We start from the raw sequence: 22245 nt of genomic DNA on the forward strand, positions 1-22245 counted from the left end.
ATCTATCTATCTATCTATCTATCTATCTATCTATCTGCCTGCCTGCCTGTCTATCTATCTATCTATCTATCTATCTATCTATCTATCTATCTATCTATCTATCTATCTATCTATCTATCTATCTATCTATCGTCTGTCTTTGCGGGTCAATAGACATAATGAATGGGAACAATGTGAGCAGTGAGTGATTTGACACCTAGGGAGATTATCTATTTGTAGCCACAATATGAAAATGAGTGATTTGTGTGTGTGTGTGTGTGTGTGTGTGTGTGTGTGTGTGTGTGTGTGTGTGTGTGTGTGTGTGTGTGTGTGTGTAAGCACCTGCAGGCATTTTTACTATACCATTGAAAAGGTGTGGTCAACCATCTTACCCCAAGCAGCTGCCACCTCACCTAAATGAATATAGTGTGTGTGCGCGTGTGTGTGTGTGTTAGAAATCATAAAACCTCAACATCCACTCAGTAAATAGCCAAACAACCTTGTTGCATACACACCTCAGCGTGTGTGTGTGTGTGTGTGTGTGTGTGTGTGTGTGTGTATGTATGTATGCGTGTGTATGTGTGTTTCCCTTTACAATGTTCAACCCGTCTTCCTCTATGCGTTTCCTCCACAGGGGTTTTGGCAAGCAGGGATTCCAGTGTCAAGGTAGGTGTCTGGATCTCTCTCTCTTTCACACACACACACACGCACACGCACACTCACACTCACACACACACACACACACACACACACACATTCTATTTATATTTCATGTCGCCTGCAACAAAATACACACTCAACCCTGTGGCAGTCAACTGGGTGCAGGTAGTTGATGCAAGTGCGCGAGCGCGCGCGCACACACACACACACACACACAGCTGATGCTTCTCATAATGCTATGAGATTGACAGCTTGAGTGTCAAACTCTTCACCCCATCCTGCTCAATTTTCATTTCTCTCTCTGTGTCGGTCTGTCTCGTTCGTTCTGTCATTTTCTCTCTCTCTCTGTCTCTCTCTCTTTCCATCCCTCTGTTCTCGAGGTTCAGATTGCAAGACCGATCTGAGCTTCCCATTTCCAATCCCCCCTCACTTCCTACTTCACTCCCTTTCTTCCTCTCTCTTTTCCTCTCTCCACCACTTTTGTTCTCTTTTCCTCCCCCCTGCCTTCCCCTCTCTCCCTCTCTCTCTTTCTCTTTTCTCTGTCTCCTTTTTTCACTCTGTTTCTCCACCTCAGTCTTTCTCTCTCTGACTCCATTTCACTTTTTTCTGTTGTAGGTTGTAAATTAATATTCCTACCATTGTTTGTGTTGTCCAAAATCCTTATGGAAACTGTTAATTAGATTTGCAGAAATGCCCAACATAAAGTCTGTGCTAGATTGAATTTTCAACAGCTTTTTGTACCATGCCCACTGTCGGTCATTAGCCTGCCGTTAGCAGCAACAGGAAGACATATTGGGGCGGAATGACCTAAAGACAAATGAGAGCAAGGCACCTCCATCTAAACAATGACAACTAAATATTCCCTATCATGCTCTGAAAATCTTAATAAATTTACTCCACTTCAGGTTCAGGTTCAGGTCCAGGTCCAGGTTACCTTTATTGTCCCAAATAAGCAGTTGTTTTGCAGAATCATAAAAAAAACAAACATAGAATAAGCAATAAAAACATATACAAAAAAGAAATCCATTAATTAAACACACAACAACTGATGATTAACATTTCATTATAGTGACAATTGATACTGGAACAAGAAGATAACACGAAGATCAAAATTCCCAGGGCTGATGCTTGTGGATGTATTTTAACACCTGAAACAAAACCTTGTGTATCTCGTGGGTATCTGTTTAACACAGAGCTTAGCTTTGGCATTTTTCCAAAAAGCCCATTCATATTTTCCTTGGAGATTTTGGACTGGAGCATGGACGGATGCCAACAGTTTACATCCTGTAGCTAAATAAAGAAAAGACTTTTCACGATTCTAACATTTCTAATAAAACATATATATTTTTTTATCACTTTCATATAGTATACATATTATATTAGCACATAATAGGAGTATGTATCCCTTCCTCTTCATCTACCCGCCTTCACCTCTATACTGTTCATAGTGCAGGAGCAGAAAAGGGCGTGTTGAACACTGTGGGGTGTCAGCTGCTAATTATGAGTGCAGGCTGCGGGTCAATCGTGGCCTTTCTGAAACCTGCCGCACCACGGGAACCCTTAGTACCTCCGAGTGATAGGTGGTGGTGGTGGTGGGGGCACCCTAGTTGGGGTGGGACGGAGGAGAAGAAAGAGAGGGTAGGAAAAAAACAGAGTGCGTTAGACCTGAAATTTCAGATCTTCATGTTGCTGCTGCCCAAAATATACCCGTGTAACTTAAGTATGTGTTTGTTTATAGGTATGTGTGTGTGTGTGTGTGTGTCTTTGTTACCAACAAGCACAGCAACAGTTGTCACCCTTCTCCTTGCCTCAGGTGTTGTGTGTGTGTGGGTGTTTGTGTGTCCTGATTTGCTCTTCGACCCCCCTGTCTGTCTGGGGCAAGGTATCGCTTCCCTACAGCTCAGGGAGAAAGGGAATTCCTCTGCAAGGTCACACACACACACACACACACACACACACACAAACACACACGCACACATATACCTGAAGCAAGACAGAGGAGGGAGATCAGTGTTATGGTGTGCTTGGCTTCGTCTGCACAGTTGGCTGCGAGTGTGCTTGAGAGTTATCTTGGGAAATAGAAAAAGGAGGAGAGTGTATGTGCTTGTGTTTATGTGTTTGTGTGCATGCGTGTGTGTGTATGACATACATAGACAGATAGATATATAGATACATAGATGTTTACATCTTAGATAAAATGTACGAGAGAGAGGTTTTGATTTTTTTGTTCTTTGGTGATACATCCCATGAGAGGGAGTGAAAGAGATAGATATGGTGTGTGTGTGTGTGTGTGTGTCTGTTCAATAAAAGCTGAAACAGGACCTGGAAGGTAGTGTATACTCTAGCTCCTCTGTCTCTGCCAGTTTATTACAGCGTTCTGAGACCTCGGTAGACGAATCAATAGGATAAATGTTTTACATGGTGTGTATGGATCGACTGTGCTCACTGTGCCTTCCCTGAATCAAATCTCATCTCTCATGTCTCCCTCCTCTCCTCGCTGTAGCATTCTCTTATCTTAAAGTGAAAAAGGAAAAAATACAACAAAAAACAGTTCTCTTTCACTTCTTTTCCATTCACTTCTCTCTGACGGATCATTGTAGCATTAAGGGAATATTATCAAGGCGCTGCAGCTCTGACCCTTTGCTATTGGCTGCTCATAATGTTGATCCTGGCGTGGTAGTTTATTTATTCTCCTGTTTATTCAGCATCAGCTAAACACCTGGGCGGTGAATGTAAATCTGCTGTAGCTGAGCTTTTCTGAAACCAGAATGGTTTCAGAGCTGACCTGTTTCTGGCAGGTTCCACATGAGGAAGGAGGCCTGCGCTATTATGAGCCTGAGCCCAGCTCCCAGGGCACAACTTAGTGTAAATGTATTCTACCGAGGCTCGGAGCTGGCTGAAATAACTAACTAACTAACTAACTAACTAAATAGACAAATAAATAAAATCTCTTCATGTGACTTCATTTCCCAGCAGCAACATTTCTTAGCACCTTCTTGTTTATTTCCTGCTGCTGTCTCACAGAAATAGCTTTTTCGAGTGAGTTCAAACCCAGAACACAGCTCAGCTTCATTTTGCAGCATCATATCACATTGTGACATTAGTTCCTCATTGATAGGTCTTCGTTTAAAAGACGTTCTGCCTCGTCACGGGTGAAAAAAGGAAGTAGGACTCGGCTGTTGTTGAATATTATTAATTTGGGTAACTTTTTTGAAACGGGATGGACGGAAATCATCTCTAAAGTCCTCAGCAGCTGGGTGTAGCTGCACTGATGTTTACTATGATAACAAAAATGAACAGTTGCTATACACAGTGCTATATGAATCAAATTATAATGATCAGTTTATGTTAGGGTAGGGCAATGTGGACAAAATCAAATATGATGTTCTTGACGCATACCTCAATATTGTGATGATACTGTGGGGATGATTACTGTTGCTTTTACAGAACATTTACACGTTAAGATATTTGATAAATAATCAATTATGTGGATATGATGACCATGCAGGTAGAAGCAAATAACAGCTCAGCCTGAACAGTCTAATAAGTTTATAAAATGTTATTTCTTTACTGTATGCAGCCTTTAAAACCAGGAAAAGACAATGTTTATGCCAAATGAAAATATGATGATATCCAAAATCCCAGACGATGTTTAGTCTCGTATCATAACAATGATATAATATTGATGTATTACCCAGCCACAGTTTGTGTGAAGGTGATCTCTTTTCCCTCTGCCTGTAGTTCACTGTCTTCCTTCATCTCATCTGTGGAGAATACACAATATATAAAACATGGCCAACCTCAATGCATACATTTGCAGAAGTAGGCTAACCAAAGCACAATTCAAAGTGTCTTTTCTTTTTTTTCATGTATTCCATGTAGCCTGGTGTCACAGAACATTGTGAAATGAGAATGGCTTTTGAAAATGCAAATAATGTGCTCTAAAAATGACAGAAACACATTTCCCCACCGTTTAGAGATGACGTGGAGGAGAAATGACTAGAAACAGGCAGTTATTTGAGATCACACGTAACATACACTTGCATGTTATTTGACCAAGCCAAAAGAGTGGAAAATATTTTCATATCAGATACAGATACAGGTTTTTTTTTTTTTTTTTTTTTTACTGTTTGGTCGCCTTGCTGTGTGGTTAAAAAATGGAAGTATTTGTAAATTTGACCACACGTGAGAAGAGGATGTTGGAAGTTCTATGAAAATTTTCAAATGCAGTTATGAAGATTCAGAACTAGAGTTACAGAGCTACAGAGGTGTGTTGTAGAAAAGGGCTACTTATGTACACTGAGAAATGAGTTTCCCTGAGTCACTGACCTGAATTTGCCTCTTGGTGACCACAGCTCTGTTTGTGGCATCGGCACAAGAGATTATAATGAACCAAATATGACTTTTAGACAAGGAAATGTAGTCTAGATTATTAATCTGCATTGGACTTGCTTCATACACTGTGACATTACTGGAATTTTTTTATTATCACTGGGTGTGTATATTGACCAGCTGACCCAACTTTAAGTCATGTAGATGCTTTGATGTAGTGAGTTTTCATTAGTAGCACAGGTGTACGTTATTTGATTATGACCTGAACCTCACCTTAATCTTAATCTTAGTCAAGCCCGGGTCACTGAAGTTGAAGGCATCTGGTGTAATGACAAATAACTGCCTGTTTGTAGTCGTTTCACCTCCACGTCATCTCTTCACGGCGGGGAAACGTGTTTCTCTCATTTTTAGAGAACATTATTTGCATTTTCATTTTGCGATTCTCATTTCCCAAAGTTCTGAGACACCGGGCTACACTGAATACGTGAAAAAAAATTGAATTGTAGAGCCTTAGATAGCCTACTTCTGCAAATTCATGCATTGAGGTTGGCCATGTTTTACATATTGTGTAACCGTGTGCAGTGCTTTTGGCCCGCTCAGCACTGTTGTTGCTGTAAACAATCCGCTCTCATGCCTCTGTGGGATTCCACTGTTTGGTTTTCCACACACAAGAAAGAGTGTGTAGGAATCAAATGGCGGCAGCAGCTATTACGTAATGTGATGTTTCTGAGGATGTGTGCAGAGTTCAGAGCGTACTTCGTAGTTCTTTGTATTTCGAGTTTTGTTTGTGAGTACGAGTATGGATGCGTGAGCGCTGCATGTTGCATTTAATGAGCCGGTGAATCCTTATTTCGTTAATGGCTGCTTGTGCTGCTTAGTGTGTCTGTGTGAGCTGGCATGCCTCCACACACTTGATTGTGTGTGTGTGTGTGTGTGTGTTAATAATGACAGGTTGAGTTTGAGTGTGTACCAAGCTGTTGAGGGTCCTTCAGTGTCCCCTTACAGATGTATTATCCAATCTGAGAAAACCTGGAGAGGACAGGGGAAGAGAGAGAGGGGGGTTAGACAATGGAGGATAGGGAGAGAAAGAGGGTTGGGATGCACAGAGGGAAAAAGAAGAGAGAGAGAGGAGAGGTGAGGAGGAATACACCACATTTCCTTGAAAGTTGAAATAACGAGAAGCTTGTACAAGTGCAGGGGAAAAAACAAAAAAGCAGGGGATGAAAAATTTCCTTTTTTAAGTCCTTGGAGAACAAAAATGCTAAAAATAATAAATAAATAAATGTTTTCTGCGTGGGAGTCGAATATATGACACATTTAATATGTGCCAGCATATGAAGAGAAAAAGGGGAAAGAGAGGAGACTTGGCTGGGAAAAAGGGAATTGATGAAGAGATTAGGGAAGGATGAGTGATGACAAAGCAAAGCTCATAATTTATATATAATCTCATTCTGTTCAGTATAACTTCCTATTTGTTCATGGATATTGTACTATAACTTGTTGAATTATTCCTGCATTCCTTTTTTCTTTAGGGCAATTCAAGTGATTTTTTATAAGGAATTGGATTCAGAGGGGCGTGGGAAATACAGAACATGAGCTAACGTGAGGACAGTTTTACAAAAAAAAAAAAAGAGAGCGCATAAATTAAACAAGGCAGATGGTTGAAAATGAGAGTGAGAAAGGTACGTTGGAATGATGCTTGAGCAGAGAGGTGGTGGGTGAGATTTTTCTGCCAGGCAGGGGAGATAATGGATAGAGAAGAAGAGAGAGAGAGAAGAGAAAGGTGACAGAGAAAGAGAGAGAGAGAGAGAGAGAGAGAGAGGTAAAACGGTGTAGGCTCGGCTTGTCGATTGCACCTAAAACAAGCCCTTAAAGGTGCTGCAGCTATTAGTACTCGTCAAAAAGGAAAGGAAAAGCATATATATTTATAAAAAAGTGCTATTCGAGAGGTCTATTCAGGCTTCGCTTTGACTGATGGAGGCTTTTGTGCTGGGACCACATCGGGTGTCTCTTGCTTTCGCCAACACCATCAAACTGCCTTTGCGCAGGGAGCCCACAGTTCCTTTGGAGCCGCATAATACGCTTTCTGCCTTTTCATGAGCCTATTCAAGTTCAAATGAGTTGGTGAACATTTGCAAACATTGGCGTCTGTTGGCGGTGCTGATCGCAGCTCAGGTGTTTCTGTGACTCCAACCTGTGTGGGCGGGGAGGTCTCCGGTTCCAAAACCTCCCTCCTACACACATGCATGTACACACACACACACACACAAAAACACACACACACACATGCACACACACATAAGCACTGCATCTCATACAAATGCATGCACAAAACAAAATTGTGCACAGATGCAGGCACAAACACATGTATTCAACACACACACACACACACACACACACACACACACACACACACACACACACTCACACACAGCTGATACTGGGGCGTATCATTGAAATTCTAAAGCAAAGGAAAAAGGAGAAAAGCTTGTCTCCGTTTGCCTTCCATCCTCACTCTTTTGTTTTTCCTCCTCACCACTTGTTCCTTTCTCTGTCTCTTTTTGCTTTCTCTCTCCATCCACCTTTTCCTTTCTTTGCTCCCTCAACCTGTCTTCCCCACCTTCATCTTCCGTTTTGCCTGTTTTCCCCTTTCCCTCACTCCCCATCTCTTCCTCCCTTCTCATTTCTTTCTCTCTTTCTCTCTGACTCCCCCTCTCTCTCTCCAGCGGCTGCATGTTAGAAGGTGTGGGCTTTGATGCTTCTATAAATAGCTTAAGTGTTCCACTGAGAGTGCCGCCAAATGGGAAGGATGGATGGATGGATGGATGGATGGATGGATGATGGGGGAATGAAGGAGGAGGAGGGAGGGCTGAGTGTGTAGGTGTGATGGGAGAACATTGGAAAGCGCTGGTGGGGGGGATTAAAATGTGACAGAGGCAGACAGAGGTGCGGAGTTGAAAAAAAAATCCTGCTGGTTTTCAAGTGGTTTCTGTAAAGAGCGGAGCTTCATTGATAGACATTGACACAGTTCGGTGAATTTAGGCTGAAGAAACCATCAAACCAGGGGGCAAAGTTCAGAAACTGGGGGGTTTCAGTACCATCCTGAACACCTGTGGTTTCAAAAGGAATATTCCATAGAATTTCATTCTTCAAAATATGAAACAGTTTCCGAATTCGGCCCACCACTTGAAAAATTGGGCACGTCATCTGAACAAAATCACCATCTATCATACACCTTTGCTTACAAAAAGATAAAGATTAAGATCATCTGTGTATTTGCAATTTTAAGTAATAAATCACCAGGTAATGCTCTATTACAGTTATGAACATTTAGCACCGTGCAATCAAAGTTCATTTCCAAAATGTACAACCTGAAAAAAAATAATTGCCCAAGTTTTTTTTAATCATACAATATTTCTACAATATCAAAATGCATCTATCGGAAACAAGTCTTATTTTGTGAACTAAAATTACTGAATAGTTTTTAAAAAAGTACTGTGATTAATTTAATTTCTGTGCTGCTGATCATTTTGTAAAAACGGATGTCACCTTTTTCCAAAACTGAGGATGTGTCGTTTTGGAACCAAAGTATAATTTCCAAATTCTGACCTTTTCATAGTGAAGTTTCCATGTTGGTTTGTAGTAATACACAAATCTTACTTTCATGTTTTCATCCTCTTTTTGTTACCCTAATCTGACAATCGACATCTGTGTTTTTTCACCACCCACAGTGGTAAAAAAGATTTCCTCTCCATGGAAAGAGGAGGAGGAAGATCGGAAATACTATTTTAAGTTGAAGCTGAGCTTGTGTATATTTACATACAGTTGTCAACTTTTAGAGGGCTGCTTCGGTCAAACTTTAATAGCCAGCGCACTTATCTTTTGTGTATCGTCTGTCAGAGGTTTGTTGTGCTGATCTGTTGAGTTGGTCTGTTTTAATCTCTTGATTCAGTGTATTTGGGTTTTGTACAAGCTGTACAAGTGAAGGAAGTGGCATAGTTTTGATCAGGTTTGATCGGCATGATGGTGAAGACTTGACAGACAAGGCCCAGGCTGAAAATGACTGGGATTATTCCTTTAAAGAACTGATAATCCTAAAAGCCATTCATTTGTATGGGTTTCAGTGAAGAGTTGAGTCTTTTTTGAAAGTACTTTCAGAGGCTTTCCTACCCTGCCAAGAATGAAGTTCACAGGGAAAATGCAAATGAATATTAAAATTTTCTTGGCAAATTTTAAGGTTTAGATATTTCCATCAGCCCGTTTATGCTTTGGCATGCGTGGGCTAATTTTTGAAATATAGTGTGCCAGCACTACCTGATTGTTGGCTAGGTTGGTTAAAGTTAGGTTTAGGATTGGGTTAGTTCGGTTGAGCCAGTAAGAGGCAGAGTAGGGTAGGGTCTTACCCTGCCACACCATATTTCAAAAATTTGTGCCTCTATCTCATATTTTATTGTGTCACAAATGACCTTGGTGATTTGTGTTTTATTACAGTTTATTTTTCGTAATTTGGATGATGCCCAACATTCCTCTACACAGCGCACATGAGCATAGGCAACATAAACTAACTGCATAACATAAATAATAATCCATTTTAAGTTAAACTAACCCTCTGTGGAACAGAATGGAAATCAGCCAGCATATTTTTCTCCGAACCCAACCCGAGCCTGGCAGCATAGTAACTGAGCCTGACCCAAACCCGACAGACATTCTTGTTTTTGTGTCTGGGATTTCCTCTTCTCCATCGCTAGGTTACATTTACTGCCTGAAATAGCCTATGTGTTGCCTTCAGCGTCACCACATAAACTCACCCAGAACAGACAGGAGGTCCATCATTTTTCACTTAAGTAACGCCAATGTGACTGAACCCGGCCCTAACCCAAACATAATTTATATATATTTGTCCGAATTCGGCCTGACCCGTCGATTCCCAACAAGCCCGGCTCGGGTGTCCGCGCACTAGTGTGGAAGTGTCTCCACAGCGATGTTGTAATGGTCTACAGCAGAACTTAGGGTTGCATCCACTAAAATAAAACATTCACTCCAAAGCAATGTTTTGACTTATTTCTCACCCTGAATTTCATGACACATTTTGCAGTCTGTGGAACGTAAGGATGAGCTGGTAACATTAGAACAGAACAAACCTCCTCAGCTCCAGCCAGGTGACCAGAGTTGAAAACATTGTCTTCACATTGTCTTCATTCCGTGGAAATCAACGGCAACAAAACACAGAGGCAGCACAAAGGAGTCTAGTGGACCTAAGTGGTCTTACATCGTCCTGTGTGCAGTTACAGTTTTTGAGAGGTGCAGTGCCATTTGTCGTTCCAAATGGCACATTCATGGCACTATTGTTGCCTGCAAAAAATTGTGCCATCATTAGGAAGCATGTACAGATCACTGATAGATACCTTCCATGATTATATATCTATTTTACATAACCACATTTGATCTTTTTTCACCGCTTAAGTGAAAATTTGTGGAAAGGTTCCAAATAAAAAGAGATAAATAATAAAATATGATTAAGCACCTTTTATTTGTCAAGTAAACTGAAAACGTAATACGAAATAAGACTTGGTCATTTTATATGTAACTATTGATTCATGTAACTTACTTATGTTGTGATATGTATCGTTATCAATGTATGAAATGACCAATATTGGGATATGAGATTTAGGTCCTATTGCACAACCCAATCGCAGCGATTGCTTAATACCAGGAAGGAGGGTGGGGCCAACATTCAATACTGCCAGGCAATCAGCATCCAGCGGCTCATTATTAATGAATAAATGTCTCCAAAAATGATTGTTAGAGCCTTAATGCAAGAGGGTTCCTGGAAAAGAAATTACCTAAACAATTTCCTCACAGTTTTCTGCCATCAGTGCTGTTTAGACAACAGGTGATTATATCAAATCGTCCCTGAACATGGACATATTAATAATCCGCAGGTTCAGTAGTAGCAGGTTTAGTAATATTGGCGTCAGCAAAATGTCATCATTCTTCTTCTAAAGCACAAATAGGTCCGAAATTTACACAGCAAAACCTTTTGAAAAGCAGCACATGCATTGAAAAGTCCAGTCAGTCTGCTATTCAGAGTCAGACAATCAATAACCTGTCAGATTTCCAAGCTCTTTTTCATGGACTTTCTTTTCTGCATTTTCAACAAATTCATTTCATACAAGTCCATTTCATGGTCGTCCATGCTGCTGATAGTGCACTCCATTTGTCCTATTGATAAAATGTCCTTGGATGAAAATATCGCAGCATTATAGTGTATTGATTTTTCCCCAATCCCTGGTGCTTCTTCTGCTGTCAGTCAGACATAACAAACTTGCAACATAAACACTTTGTGGTCATAGCACACAGGGACATGCAACTGTTTTTTTTTTTTTTTTTTTTTTATCTCTCATTGTCTGTCTCTCTGTTAGTAGAGTGCCCTCTACCTCCCACTTGCTCTTTGCCTGTTTCTCTTGTTTTTCTTGTCATTTACGTCAAGAGAGTACCCATACCCCAGCTTCATTTCCATTGACGTTAGAAAGGGAGGGAAGTGGAAGAAATATGGTGAGGATAGTGTATCATGTTAGCTTCCTTTTCCTACATCTTCCTCCTCTACTCAAATTGATCTCTAATTTTCACTCAACACTTTCGTCTATATATTCTGAAAATTTTCCAGTAAAATGATATTGTGGTAATGCTTTATTTTACTGTAATTACTGTAATTACAAGGAAATTATGTGGATTATAAATAAATAAATTCCTGGTAAGTATTTAGGAACTTACTTGGAAAGTAGAGGGCAATGGGAATAAGTTGGAAAATGAGAAACTGTCGTGAAACTGGACTTTAAGTAGTCTTACAAAATAAATTCCTCGTACTATTAGTATTGATAAACTTTTATTTAATAGGAACTTGCATGGAAACTAGGCACTAAATTATTCACTCATAAGCATTTCCAAACTTTCCAAAACTTAGAGAGTAGGTGGCATTTAAATATTCTCACTAGTGAAGTACCTCTGAGACTCGCAGTAAGTTATTATACAGCATGTAGGCTAAATGACAATCTATTAGGAAACTACAGCAGAATACCATTATGTGGAAAACACCCAAATAATGGGTACTAAGTTATAAATAGTATTTTTAAAAACTGCTGTAGCTATGAGGAAGGTGCTCCAGTAAACTGAGTAGCAAGTAAGCACTTAATATGTTTCTAGTGAGCACATGAAACCAAAAGTCACAAATATTTCTCTATAAATACAGTACTTTCTCACCCAGAGCTCAAAGTCATATTTTCCGGTATTTCTTAATAAATACCTGGTAATTAATAACATACTGTTAGAGTATTTTATTGCCATGTACTTTCTAAGTAAGTTTTTAAATGTTTACCTGGAATTTATCTAGCATTTAAAATCCAGCATTAATAAATCTGTTATTTCATGAAATAAATTAGCCTTGTACGTATCTTTTCTTCCACTTGGTATCATAATGATCAGTTCTCAGCAGCAGCCAGTCTGTACCGATTAGTGGTGCAGACAGAACTTCAAAGCTTGATACAAAAGGGCAAAAAGTTGGGCTACATCTAACTATTTTAACTCTGCAGTCACAACGACTGGCACCAAGCATTGCGTCTTAATGCTCGGTCAGTGAAGGTGCATCCAAACTCACTTGCTGTTTTCCTCCATGTGAGCACAGCCATGCCCACGCAAAGGAGATGGGTGTAGTGGAATACATGAGAGCGGTTTGGAGATTATCATCTTTACAGAATTCATTCAATTCATTATGTCAGATGAATAAATGAATAAGTAAAGCAGACCTGTAATTCATTATTGATTTTCTTTTCTTGAACAAAGTAACAAATGTAACTAATGCAATAAAGAAAATGCAGTCCGTGGCTACATTTCCTTTGCCAGCTGGTCCCTCCTCTGCTGTGTATTGGCATCCAGTTGGCGTACTCTACCATCGCCACATTCAGTTCAGCCTCTCTCCGCCTTTCAGTTTGTAATGTCTCTTCTGAAAAGTCATGTTGTCATCCCAGCAGCATAGATTCAACAATGTGATGTTGAGGGCAATAGCCGTATTGTGGAGCGAATATTTGGCTGTAAATGTGTTTTAGACGTTTGGACAAAGTCAGGTGGTACATTGTGATAACAGTGCTCAGAAAGTCAGTGTGTACTTTGTGGTATGCTGTGTTTTTTACAGTATATTGTTGGCATAATATCTGGTGTAATAAGCCACGTGTGTAGTAGGTCTCCAAACAGCCACACATCCAGAGCGCCCTGGAAGGCTGCAGAAATGGCAGAATTGATGTTGTGCTGAGATTAGATATGGTCCCCTGGAGTTGTATTGCAATGACACTGTCTTTTTCACATTTACTTGTGCTTTCTCATCTAAATAAAACTCATATTTCGGTGCCCCACTTCTCCCACCCTCGTGCCAAGCCCAATGCATAAACACAAAAATACAACATGAATGGGCAAATTGTGTTTACAGGGCATCAAAATGCCCAAATTCACCAAAATTGGTTATAGCGCTGCTTCTTCTGCTTCATAGCATCTTTTCACACCCATGAAAATGGGGCCCATCGTGTTTTTCTGACTCCAAATCCATAAATAACAGAATGATTATAGTAAAATACATAATCTACCAGACTAACAGAAGCCCAAGGAGGCCTGTAGCCTACTTACATTTATTTATCATAGGCTATCACAGATGCCAGCCTGAATTACTCGCAGCCTCTCACAGGCCATTGAAATAATTGAAAAGGCTATATCAAGCCCACGGGCCACTAGTTGAATAGACCTGATCTGTACCTTTAAATCTGTGCATCACCACCACGTATTGATTTTATTGTAGCTCCTTGTAGTGATATCTCTAAATCCAGTTTCCTCATGAACGATAATGAACTGTCAATAAACGAACTGATAATAAACGAAACAATATGATCTTGAAAATAAAAAATAAATCCCTGTTACTTTTCTGCACAGCTCTTATTTCTGCTGTTTCTTTTCCCATCACTTCTCTCTTACAGGAATGCTGTCAGCACACTTTGGCCCCTGGCACCTCTCACTATTGGTTTCTTGCTAGCAACTGAAGGTCTTTCTACTGTTGCACTCAAATTGCTTTCAGTAAGAGCTTCAGCAGAAATGAATCATAAGCTGTAGGTGGGATGGCCCACCCTCATTATTAACCGGTAGGGGAGATGTTGCTGTGTAGGTTTTATTCATTTGAGATTTGATCTGAACCTTACTTGGCTGTTACACCCATTTTAAGTCACTCTGGATGAGAGTGTTAGCTGATTGCTTGCAACATGAATATAAACGTGCTACTGCTGCTGCAGCCTATTTTTCTCAAACGCTGTAAGATGCAATGAAATAGCTATTCCTCCAAAACCGCAAATGGCTAAACAATTCCTCTCAGGGGAGGAATGCTAAATCAAATCAAACTTAATTTTTGTAGCACATTTTATTCAAAACAGTACAGTGTTCGTCCAAGAGAGTAAAAACAAGTATAATTTAAAGTATAAACAGAAAGAAAATAAACATTTTTTAGGTAATATAGGGGAAGAGCCAAGTGTAAAGATAAAAGCTAGAGTACTAGAGTATGAAGGTAGCTAATAAGTTTTTTTTTGTTAAAAATTTGTGTGTAAACACAGAGTTCAAGTGAGGCTTGTATGTTGGCTGTCTCTGTAGTAATACTCTTCTCTCACACTCACTCCACTGCAACACACAGCACATTTCCTCCCAAAACTGCTTCCTCTTCTCGGCTCAGAACGGAGGGTGCTAAGAGCTGCTGTGTGTGTGTGTGTGTGTGTGTGTGTGTGTGTGTGTGTGTGCATACATGTGTGAGTGTGTGTGCGTACATGTATGAGTGTGTGTTCAGAGTGAGAGCGTGCATATGCCTATATGCCTGCTGAATGCTATACACAGACAGTATATAGAGCAGTAAGAGAGAGCGGTAAAATGAGAGAGAGAGTGAAAGAGAGAGAAATGAAAAATGGAATAAGGAAAGACGGAGAGTGAAATGAAATAAAAAATAACTTCTCCCTGTTTCACAGTTTATCACCCCATCAGTGGCAGACAGTAGGCCATTTGATGCGTCTGTGTGTGTGTGTTTGTCTCCTTGAAGGTGTGTGTAACTAAATCAAATTTTAATTTTCAGTGATGGTCAGCTTCTTTTGCTTGGGTCAACTTTCACATATATGAGGAGTTTGTGTGTGTGTATGTGTGTGTGTGTGTGTTTACGTGTGTGTGTACAGCAACACACTCATTTTCAGTTACGGATTGACAGACAATATACAGACAGATTAGAGAGCCGATGTGGGTAACGTTTGTTGGGAAAAAAAATGGACACCAACTGTTGATATTTAAATGTAGGTAATTCACCATCTGCATAGTCACACAACTTCATTATGAATCAGAATATTCTCCACAACCTCCTCGTTGTTAGCTGTAACATTGGTACAGCTTTCTCGTCCAGTATTTGGCGACGAAAAAGCAAAATGCAGACTGCCAGTATCTAATTGAAGGGGCGAACATCTTTTTAAGAAATCATGCCTAAAATAGAATTCACAGCTCCAGTAAATATTTGTGGGACCAAACAAAGCTAGGATCTCCTTCCAAAACCAGGATCTGGAGAATTAACACCCAAATCTGTGGAGTAATTAAAAGAACAGACTTGCTGGAGAGGGAAACGTTTCCTCCAGCAGATGACAACAGCAACAGCAAAAATAGAAACTAGAAAAGCCCTGATAATCTGTCTGACAGGTTTAATGTAAAACTTGCTGCAGATTGATCGGCCAAGTGTTTTTGATACGATTCCAGTAGTTATTATTTATGTTAAATGTCACATATTCAAAAGCGCTCTCTAACTGTGAAGCTGTTTGAATCCTAGAAAGTTCTCACTCACGTAGCTCTGTCAATAGCTGCTCCTGTCCAGCACAGGGGGGAAATTAAGCCACGCTGGTACATTTTGCTTGTGGCAAGCAAGTTTATTGACTTTACCAGTTGCTATGGCAGGTGGCCAGGCATTGTTGACTTGAAAGGTTGTCACAGTGGTTGGTCGGTTTTGGGATCGTCCAGCCACTGTAGCTGGTGGACAAAAGAAATTCATTTCCTGCACAGGCGGCTGAGCCATGGTCAGAAACAAATAAACACACCTATAATCGAGGGTCGGTGTCATCATTTATTACTTTTAAAGCCCTTTCTGCTTTACTGAGTGTAGAGTGACAATAAAAACAGAGTAGGAGTAAGAAGTGGAATCCAGCTCACAACTATGTACAATGTGTCCGAGGCACAATACCAGAAACAATTACCAGTAAATGATAACGGAATCACCTTTGATACACAGAATAGTGTTTTGCTGTTTCTATAAATGCATTATTGGAGTCTGACGGCTGCAGCCTGCACACCACACTGCCTAAAGGAGTGAAGTGATAAATTACTAGATGTATAAATGTATAGTTTATGATGAGTAATAAGTATGATCTACAGTCTACAGTATATCTGACTGTCCCTATTTTCTTGAAAATTAGGTCCTTTTGTCCCTTTACTGTGTGAATATCATGAATGAAAATTATATTACACTCTGTTGGCTCTGTTGTATATCTAATGCAGAGCTAAGGACTCAATCAATGTTAATGCAGGCAGCGCCCTGCAGCTAGTATGTTAACCACTAACCGAATTGATCTCTGACGCCATATTTATACCCATCTGCCATCACAACACATACAAGAGGAATTTTACTGGGGAATAGTGTAATTATACCTGTTGTATGTATGTATTTATGTGTGTGTGCGTGTGGGGGCACACATTTTGCGTTGTGTGCCACCAGGATGGATTTCATGTGAATTCCAAAAATTGCCTTATGGCACAAACAAGCAACAGGTTTTGTGGGTAACGTAGTTGTAATTTCGTAAAACTTTATTGCTAACAGAACTGCTAGTGTGACATAGAGCCCACAGATAGACCTTTATCACACCAGCCATTTTGACAAGAAATTGCAGAGTGGAACGGTCATTGAACTGTTTGCTGTGGTCAACAATGGTGATTGTGGGTAGTTGCTCTCGTGACAGCGCCCGTATAAAGGGAGTAAAATGTATCACACTAGCTTGAGAACTGATATGCTGTGCTGTGGCTGTTTGCTATATTATGTCTAGCAAACAATATATATATATTGTTTGCTATGTTAATGTCTACCACCAATGGTCCAACAATCCTCAGTTCCCCGCCAGCTGCAAGGTGACGGAAATGGTTCTGCATGTTCCAGACTCCACTGCTCGTTTGGTCGTGGCTGCAACATGTCTCACCTCAACAAGTCAGCGACTTGCTGGGAGTTGGTTTATACGTTAGCCGCTCCAGCCATCCTGCTAAGTTGATTTGTTCTACTCTAATTCAAGTTCTGTGGGTCTGTTCCACTTAGGCCTAACAAAGACAGGGTCCTGCTGTTACTCATGCCGGCTCTGTGGAACGGCTCTGCTGCACGCACATGGAACAGAGCCTTCATTACTGTCAGTAGTAACACCTGTGTTTGCCCTGATATTTAATCTCAAAATGGTTGCTATGAAAACATATTGTCTTGTCCAAGGTCTCATTTCTTTATGGTACATTGTGCACACCGAGATATCATGAATAGTGACACAGTGACATCTAAAAATGCTACACATGGAAATAGAAACTTCAGCACAAGAAATAGCTCTTCATGGCCAGAGAAAACCTCGAAATGCAGATTATGATTACATAATTCTATGCAGATGAGGTTGTTCTTTGTGTGCTGCAACTCCAGCGAGAAGCAGCTCATGTAACAGTGCAGTTAAACTGTCACAGTCACTGTCACAGTTTCTGCTGAAATAATTACTTATACTGCAGTATTCTTTTAACCTAGTTTAATGTAATAGTGTTTCAGAGATGGACCTCAATTTTGCAGAAGAGACGACACCGCCATTTGGGCACTGAGTGCACAGATAAACAAAACATACCCATTTTATAGGAGGCTTCAAAATAACACAGACTTGCCAGGGTTGTTTATCGATGGCAAAATTCACATAAACCCAGGAATATGTGTGTGTTTCTGCCTTGAATTCACTGAAAACTGAAACTGTATGCAAAAAAGTGAAGCTTTATTAGCATATGTCTTAATTTGACTTACCGTCACTCCTCACTCCATTACTAACCATTACTAACCTTAACTTTAATGCCAGCAGTCAATATGGGAGAGTGGGTGTCACTGTTTTTAAATGACACCCACCCCCACCTGATAATTTGCTCTTTCTTTGTTCTAAAAAGGGCTTATTTTTCATTTATTTTCCTAGCACTTCTCTTTAACATGATCACCCAAAGGTTGCAGGAATATTGTGTCTCTGGCCCTTTGACTCCTCGCTAATGTTTTTTGTACTGTTGGTGATCTAGGAATTCAACCTTGTTCTTACTGTTGCACTCAGTGTAAATTGCTCTCGATGACAGCATTAGCTAAGTGCCTAAAATGTGAATCATCTCATGTAGGTGGGAAGGCCCACCTGGATTATTAGCTGTTAAGGGAGAAATGCTGCTGTGTAGGCTTCATTGCTTTGAGATTGTACTTTGAAAAAGGCTGCAAAGATCGGACGACTTTGGTTCCAGAAAGGAGATAATCACCAGGGACAAACACATTTTGGGGGGCAAGGGCTCAAGCAACTCACCCACAAATGCTCTATTCCCACCGCGTTGTTGCCACCCTGCCATTCATAAGCACACATTATTCATGACGTGCCGTGTTCAAACACTTTATTCCTTGAAGAAACCACACATTTGACATGCTTTCATTAAAGTCATCCTCATGTTCAGCAGTTTAGACCAATTTAGACACATTAGATCAATGGTTTCCTAAAGAAAGGAACATTAATAAGGATACAGTTTAATGGTTTCCACTCAAATCTCCAGTGTGTGCTAGAGCCTGACTGATATGTTTTTTTATTTAAATGTTTATATCTCATATTGTTTTAGGCAGATATGATCCTGATTTTAGAGAACAATCCACCTATTCAAAATATGGAGGCCAATATAGTAAATTTATGAGGTAAAGGAAAATAGACCTTTTCAATGTGGATTTTCCACCAATATGGCTATACAAAGGTACTTAGTTTTGTTTTGCTTACCCACCTCACATCACTACGTCAATGTTTTAAACAACATTCTTTTGGACAAACTATGCAATTTAAACTAATTTAAACAATATTTTCTCCACTGAAAATTCTTTTTGCACATTGGCCAACATATATGCCAATACCAATTTACCTCCTTTTCCTCTCTTCATTTTTTAAGCTCTTTATTTTTTTAAGCAGATGATTAAATTGAATGACTGACATGCTTATCATTAGGTCTCTCAAACACAAATAAAAAGCCTAGACATAGACCAAAATAACAGCCACACAGTTATAAAACAAACTTTGTAGCATAGTAAACCTTGATACCATTGTTTTGTTGGATGCCTGTTTTTTATTTTCCCCACACCATTTTCATTAATTTAATTAAATAATTGAATTAATTAAATGATTAATTAAGTTGCAGAAGTCAAAACTACATTTAAATGCGTACAATGAAGAAACAATTTTAAAAAATGAAAGAAATGTGGAAAGTTGAATTAAAAAAAACATATTTCCTGTCCTCTACAATCAGATTAAACAAAAAAACATTGACAGCCATTTTTCTGCTCTTAATATAATAACGAAGCACACATTGTTTTCCCTAAAACCTGCTTGTGATTGGCAAAAGCAATAAGATATTTAATACTGGAGTGGTACCAAAATTGCACAGAGCGACTGATATGCATAATAAACAGCTGAATGCCTGGCATTGGTGAGTTCAGTTTAGACAACAAAAATCTCAGAGTGGTGGAAACGCCCAAAGCTGCTTTAATGTCCACAGAACATTGCAAGGTGCAGCAGAGCGGAGGAAGGGTGTACCGTTCCCTCATTATATTAATAAAAAAATAATAATAATAAAAATACAGTTACACCAGCCAGCAGGGCACTTGTCGAGCCTGTGGGCAAACGAGCATATGGCACTATTTCCAAGACAATAAGTTCAATTTCTTGGTTGATAGCACTTTTACAAAGTGATTCCTCTGTACTGATGATATTAAATAAGGAACCTTAGCATTTTGGAGTCAAACTCCAGACACTGCTCTCTCTCTCCACCCTGGTGACTATGGTGTGTATCTGATTATGACACTTTACATCAAACATGGCAGCCCACCTCAATGAAAACAAAAAAAATCTACAATGTCCCTTGTGTAGTTTCTCCTCTTTACACAATTTTCTGTCCCAATAATATTGGCACAAAACAGAGAGAGATTGTGATGATATTGTTTATGTTGTGTGTACTGTGACTTTACAGTGTTTGTGTGGCGAGTTTATGATATGTTTAACCTACAAGGCCTCTGGCAGTGAAAACCAGGCTGGTTTTCTCAAATAGGTCCTGTTCAGTCCACGGCAATGAGGACTAACTCCAAGTAAGGACTGTCCTGGCTTTCTGTCCACTGTGTGTGTGTGTGTGTGTGTGTGTGTGTGTGTCTCTGTCCTCTGATACCAGTGGCAAAATTTGATTCTGGTAGAACTCTTGTTTTTTTTTTGTTTTGCTCCATTTCTGTATATGTATATATGTGTGTGTGTGTGTGTGTGTGTGTGTGTGTGTGTGTGTGTGTGTGTGTGTGTGTGTGTGTGTGTGTGTGTGTGCGTGCGTGCGTGCGTGTGCGTGTGTGACTGCTAATGGCAAAATGTGATTCGAAGTTTGCATAATGCTGTCATTCTGTGTGTGTGTGTGTTCTGATGGATACTAGCTAACTATGTCACTGTTGCTCTTGAGATACTTTAACCCATTCGTCGACAGATGGTAACCTAGCAACAGGGACACAGAGCTGACAGGAGAGCAGTGATCCCAGACCTCTCTCTCTCTCTCTCTCTCTCTCTCTCTCTCTCTCTCTCTCTCTCTCTCTCCCTCCCTGTTAGTTTCTTTCCTCTCTGTCCTTCTTTCTTTGGCTGCTTTTTGTGAATTTGCATTTGAGGTTTTGTTGCTTTATCACGTGTTACTTATGTACATGAATGTGTGTGTGTGTGTGTGTGTGTGTGTGAGAGAGAGAGAGAGAGAGAGGGGGAAAGAGAGAGAGGGGGAAAGAGAGTGCTAGTGTATATGTGCAGTTGGTTTGTGGTCCTGGCCATTATGGTCACAGTTTTTTATATAGCTCAGGTGATGTGGGTCTGTTTGTGTGTGGCTGTGTGTGTGTATGTGTGTGTGTGTGTGTGTGTGTGTGTGTATGTCTGTGCGCATAGAGAGGCAATTGGAGGCAGACAGCAGTGGTTTGTTGCTAAGCGCTGACTGAGTGGTTGAAGACCATGTCCTGCTCTGCCCTCACTCACGCACTCACACAAGCTCCATCAGTCTCCCCTTTATGAGTGCTGGTCTTTTATTTTACTTGTATCATACATTTTTTCTTGCAAAAAAAACCACATTGTCATTGAGCTGAGCAAACAACAATGAGCATCTTTCTCACCACTTGTTTCTACATGTTTTTTGCTCAATCTCTGGTGGTTTCAAATTGAAATTTTCACAGCGTTGCACTGAACCGCTGTGATGGTTTTTTGTTCATATATACACTCCTGATCAAAATTTTAAGACCAGTTGAAAAATTGCAAAAATTTACATTTTGCACTGTTGGATCTTAAGAAGGTTCTAAGTAGAGCTTCAAAATGCAAAAAGAAGAAATGGGAATGAGACAAAAACTTGAGTAAGCTGTTTGTTGCAAACAACCATTAAACTGAAATAGGCTGTTCATCAGCTGATCAAAAGTTTAAGACCACTGCCTTTAAAAGCCCAAATCTTGGCAAAAATGTGGATTCAGTGTAATTTTCTGTCCAGTATCCACACTGTCATGACCTCCTGATGGCAAAGGCAAAAAAGCTTTCTTGTTAATCACCTCAAAAATTCGTTTCGGCATGCTTGATGCTAGTGTTTCCAGCAGGCTAGTGGGAATGTTGCTCCAAGTGGTGAAGATGGCTTCACGGAGGGCATCCACTGTCTGGAACTGGTGTCCATTTCTGTAAACTTCCCTTGCCATCCAACCCCAAATGTTCTCAGTTGGATTTAGATCAGGGGAACACGCAGGATGGTTCAAAAGAGTGATGTTATTTCTCTGGAAGAAGTCCTTTGACCCAGTCATTACCACACCGACGATGGCCTTCAGTCATCAGGAATGCCCCCTGCAACATCTCCACATAGCCAGCTGCCGTTTGACGCCTCTGCACAACCTGAAGCTCC

The 22245-nt window shown here is 40.2% G+C and overlaps 1 protein-coding gene across 1 annotated transcript in view; it reads left to right on the forward strand.

Annotated features, from left to right (window-relative positions):
- Positions 1-22245, forward strand: part of LOC115363905 (protein kinase C beta type) — a 121928-nt gene that overhangs the window by 1741 nt on the left and 97942 nt on the right. Inside the window, exon 2 of the mRNA XM_030058248.1 lies at positions 614-645. Within this exon, the coding sequence (XP_029914108.1) occupies positions 614-645 (32 nt within the window). The remainder of the gene's footprint in view (positions 1-613; positions 646-22245) is intronic.

Source organism: Myripristis murdjan, chromosome 8, assembly GCF_902150065.1.
Source record: "Myripristis murdjan chromosome 8, fMyrMur1.1, whole genome shotgun sequence".
Lineage (NCBI taxonomy): Eukaryota > Metazoa > Chordata > Actinopteri > Holocentriformes > Holocentridae > Myripristis > Myripristis murdjan.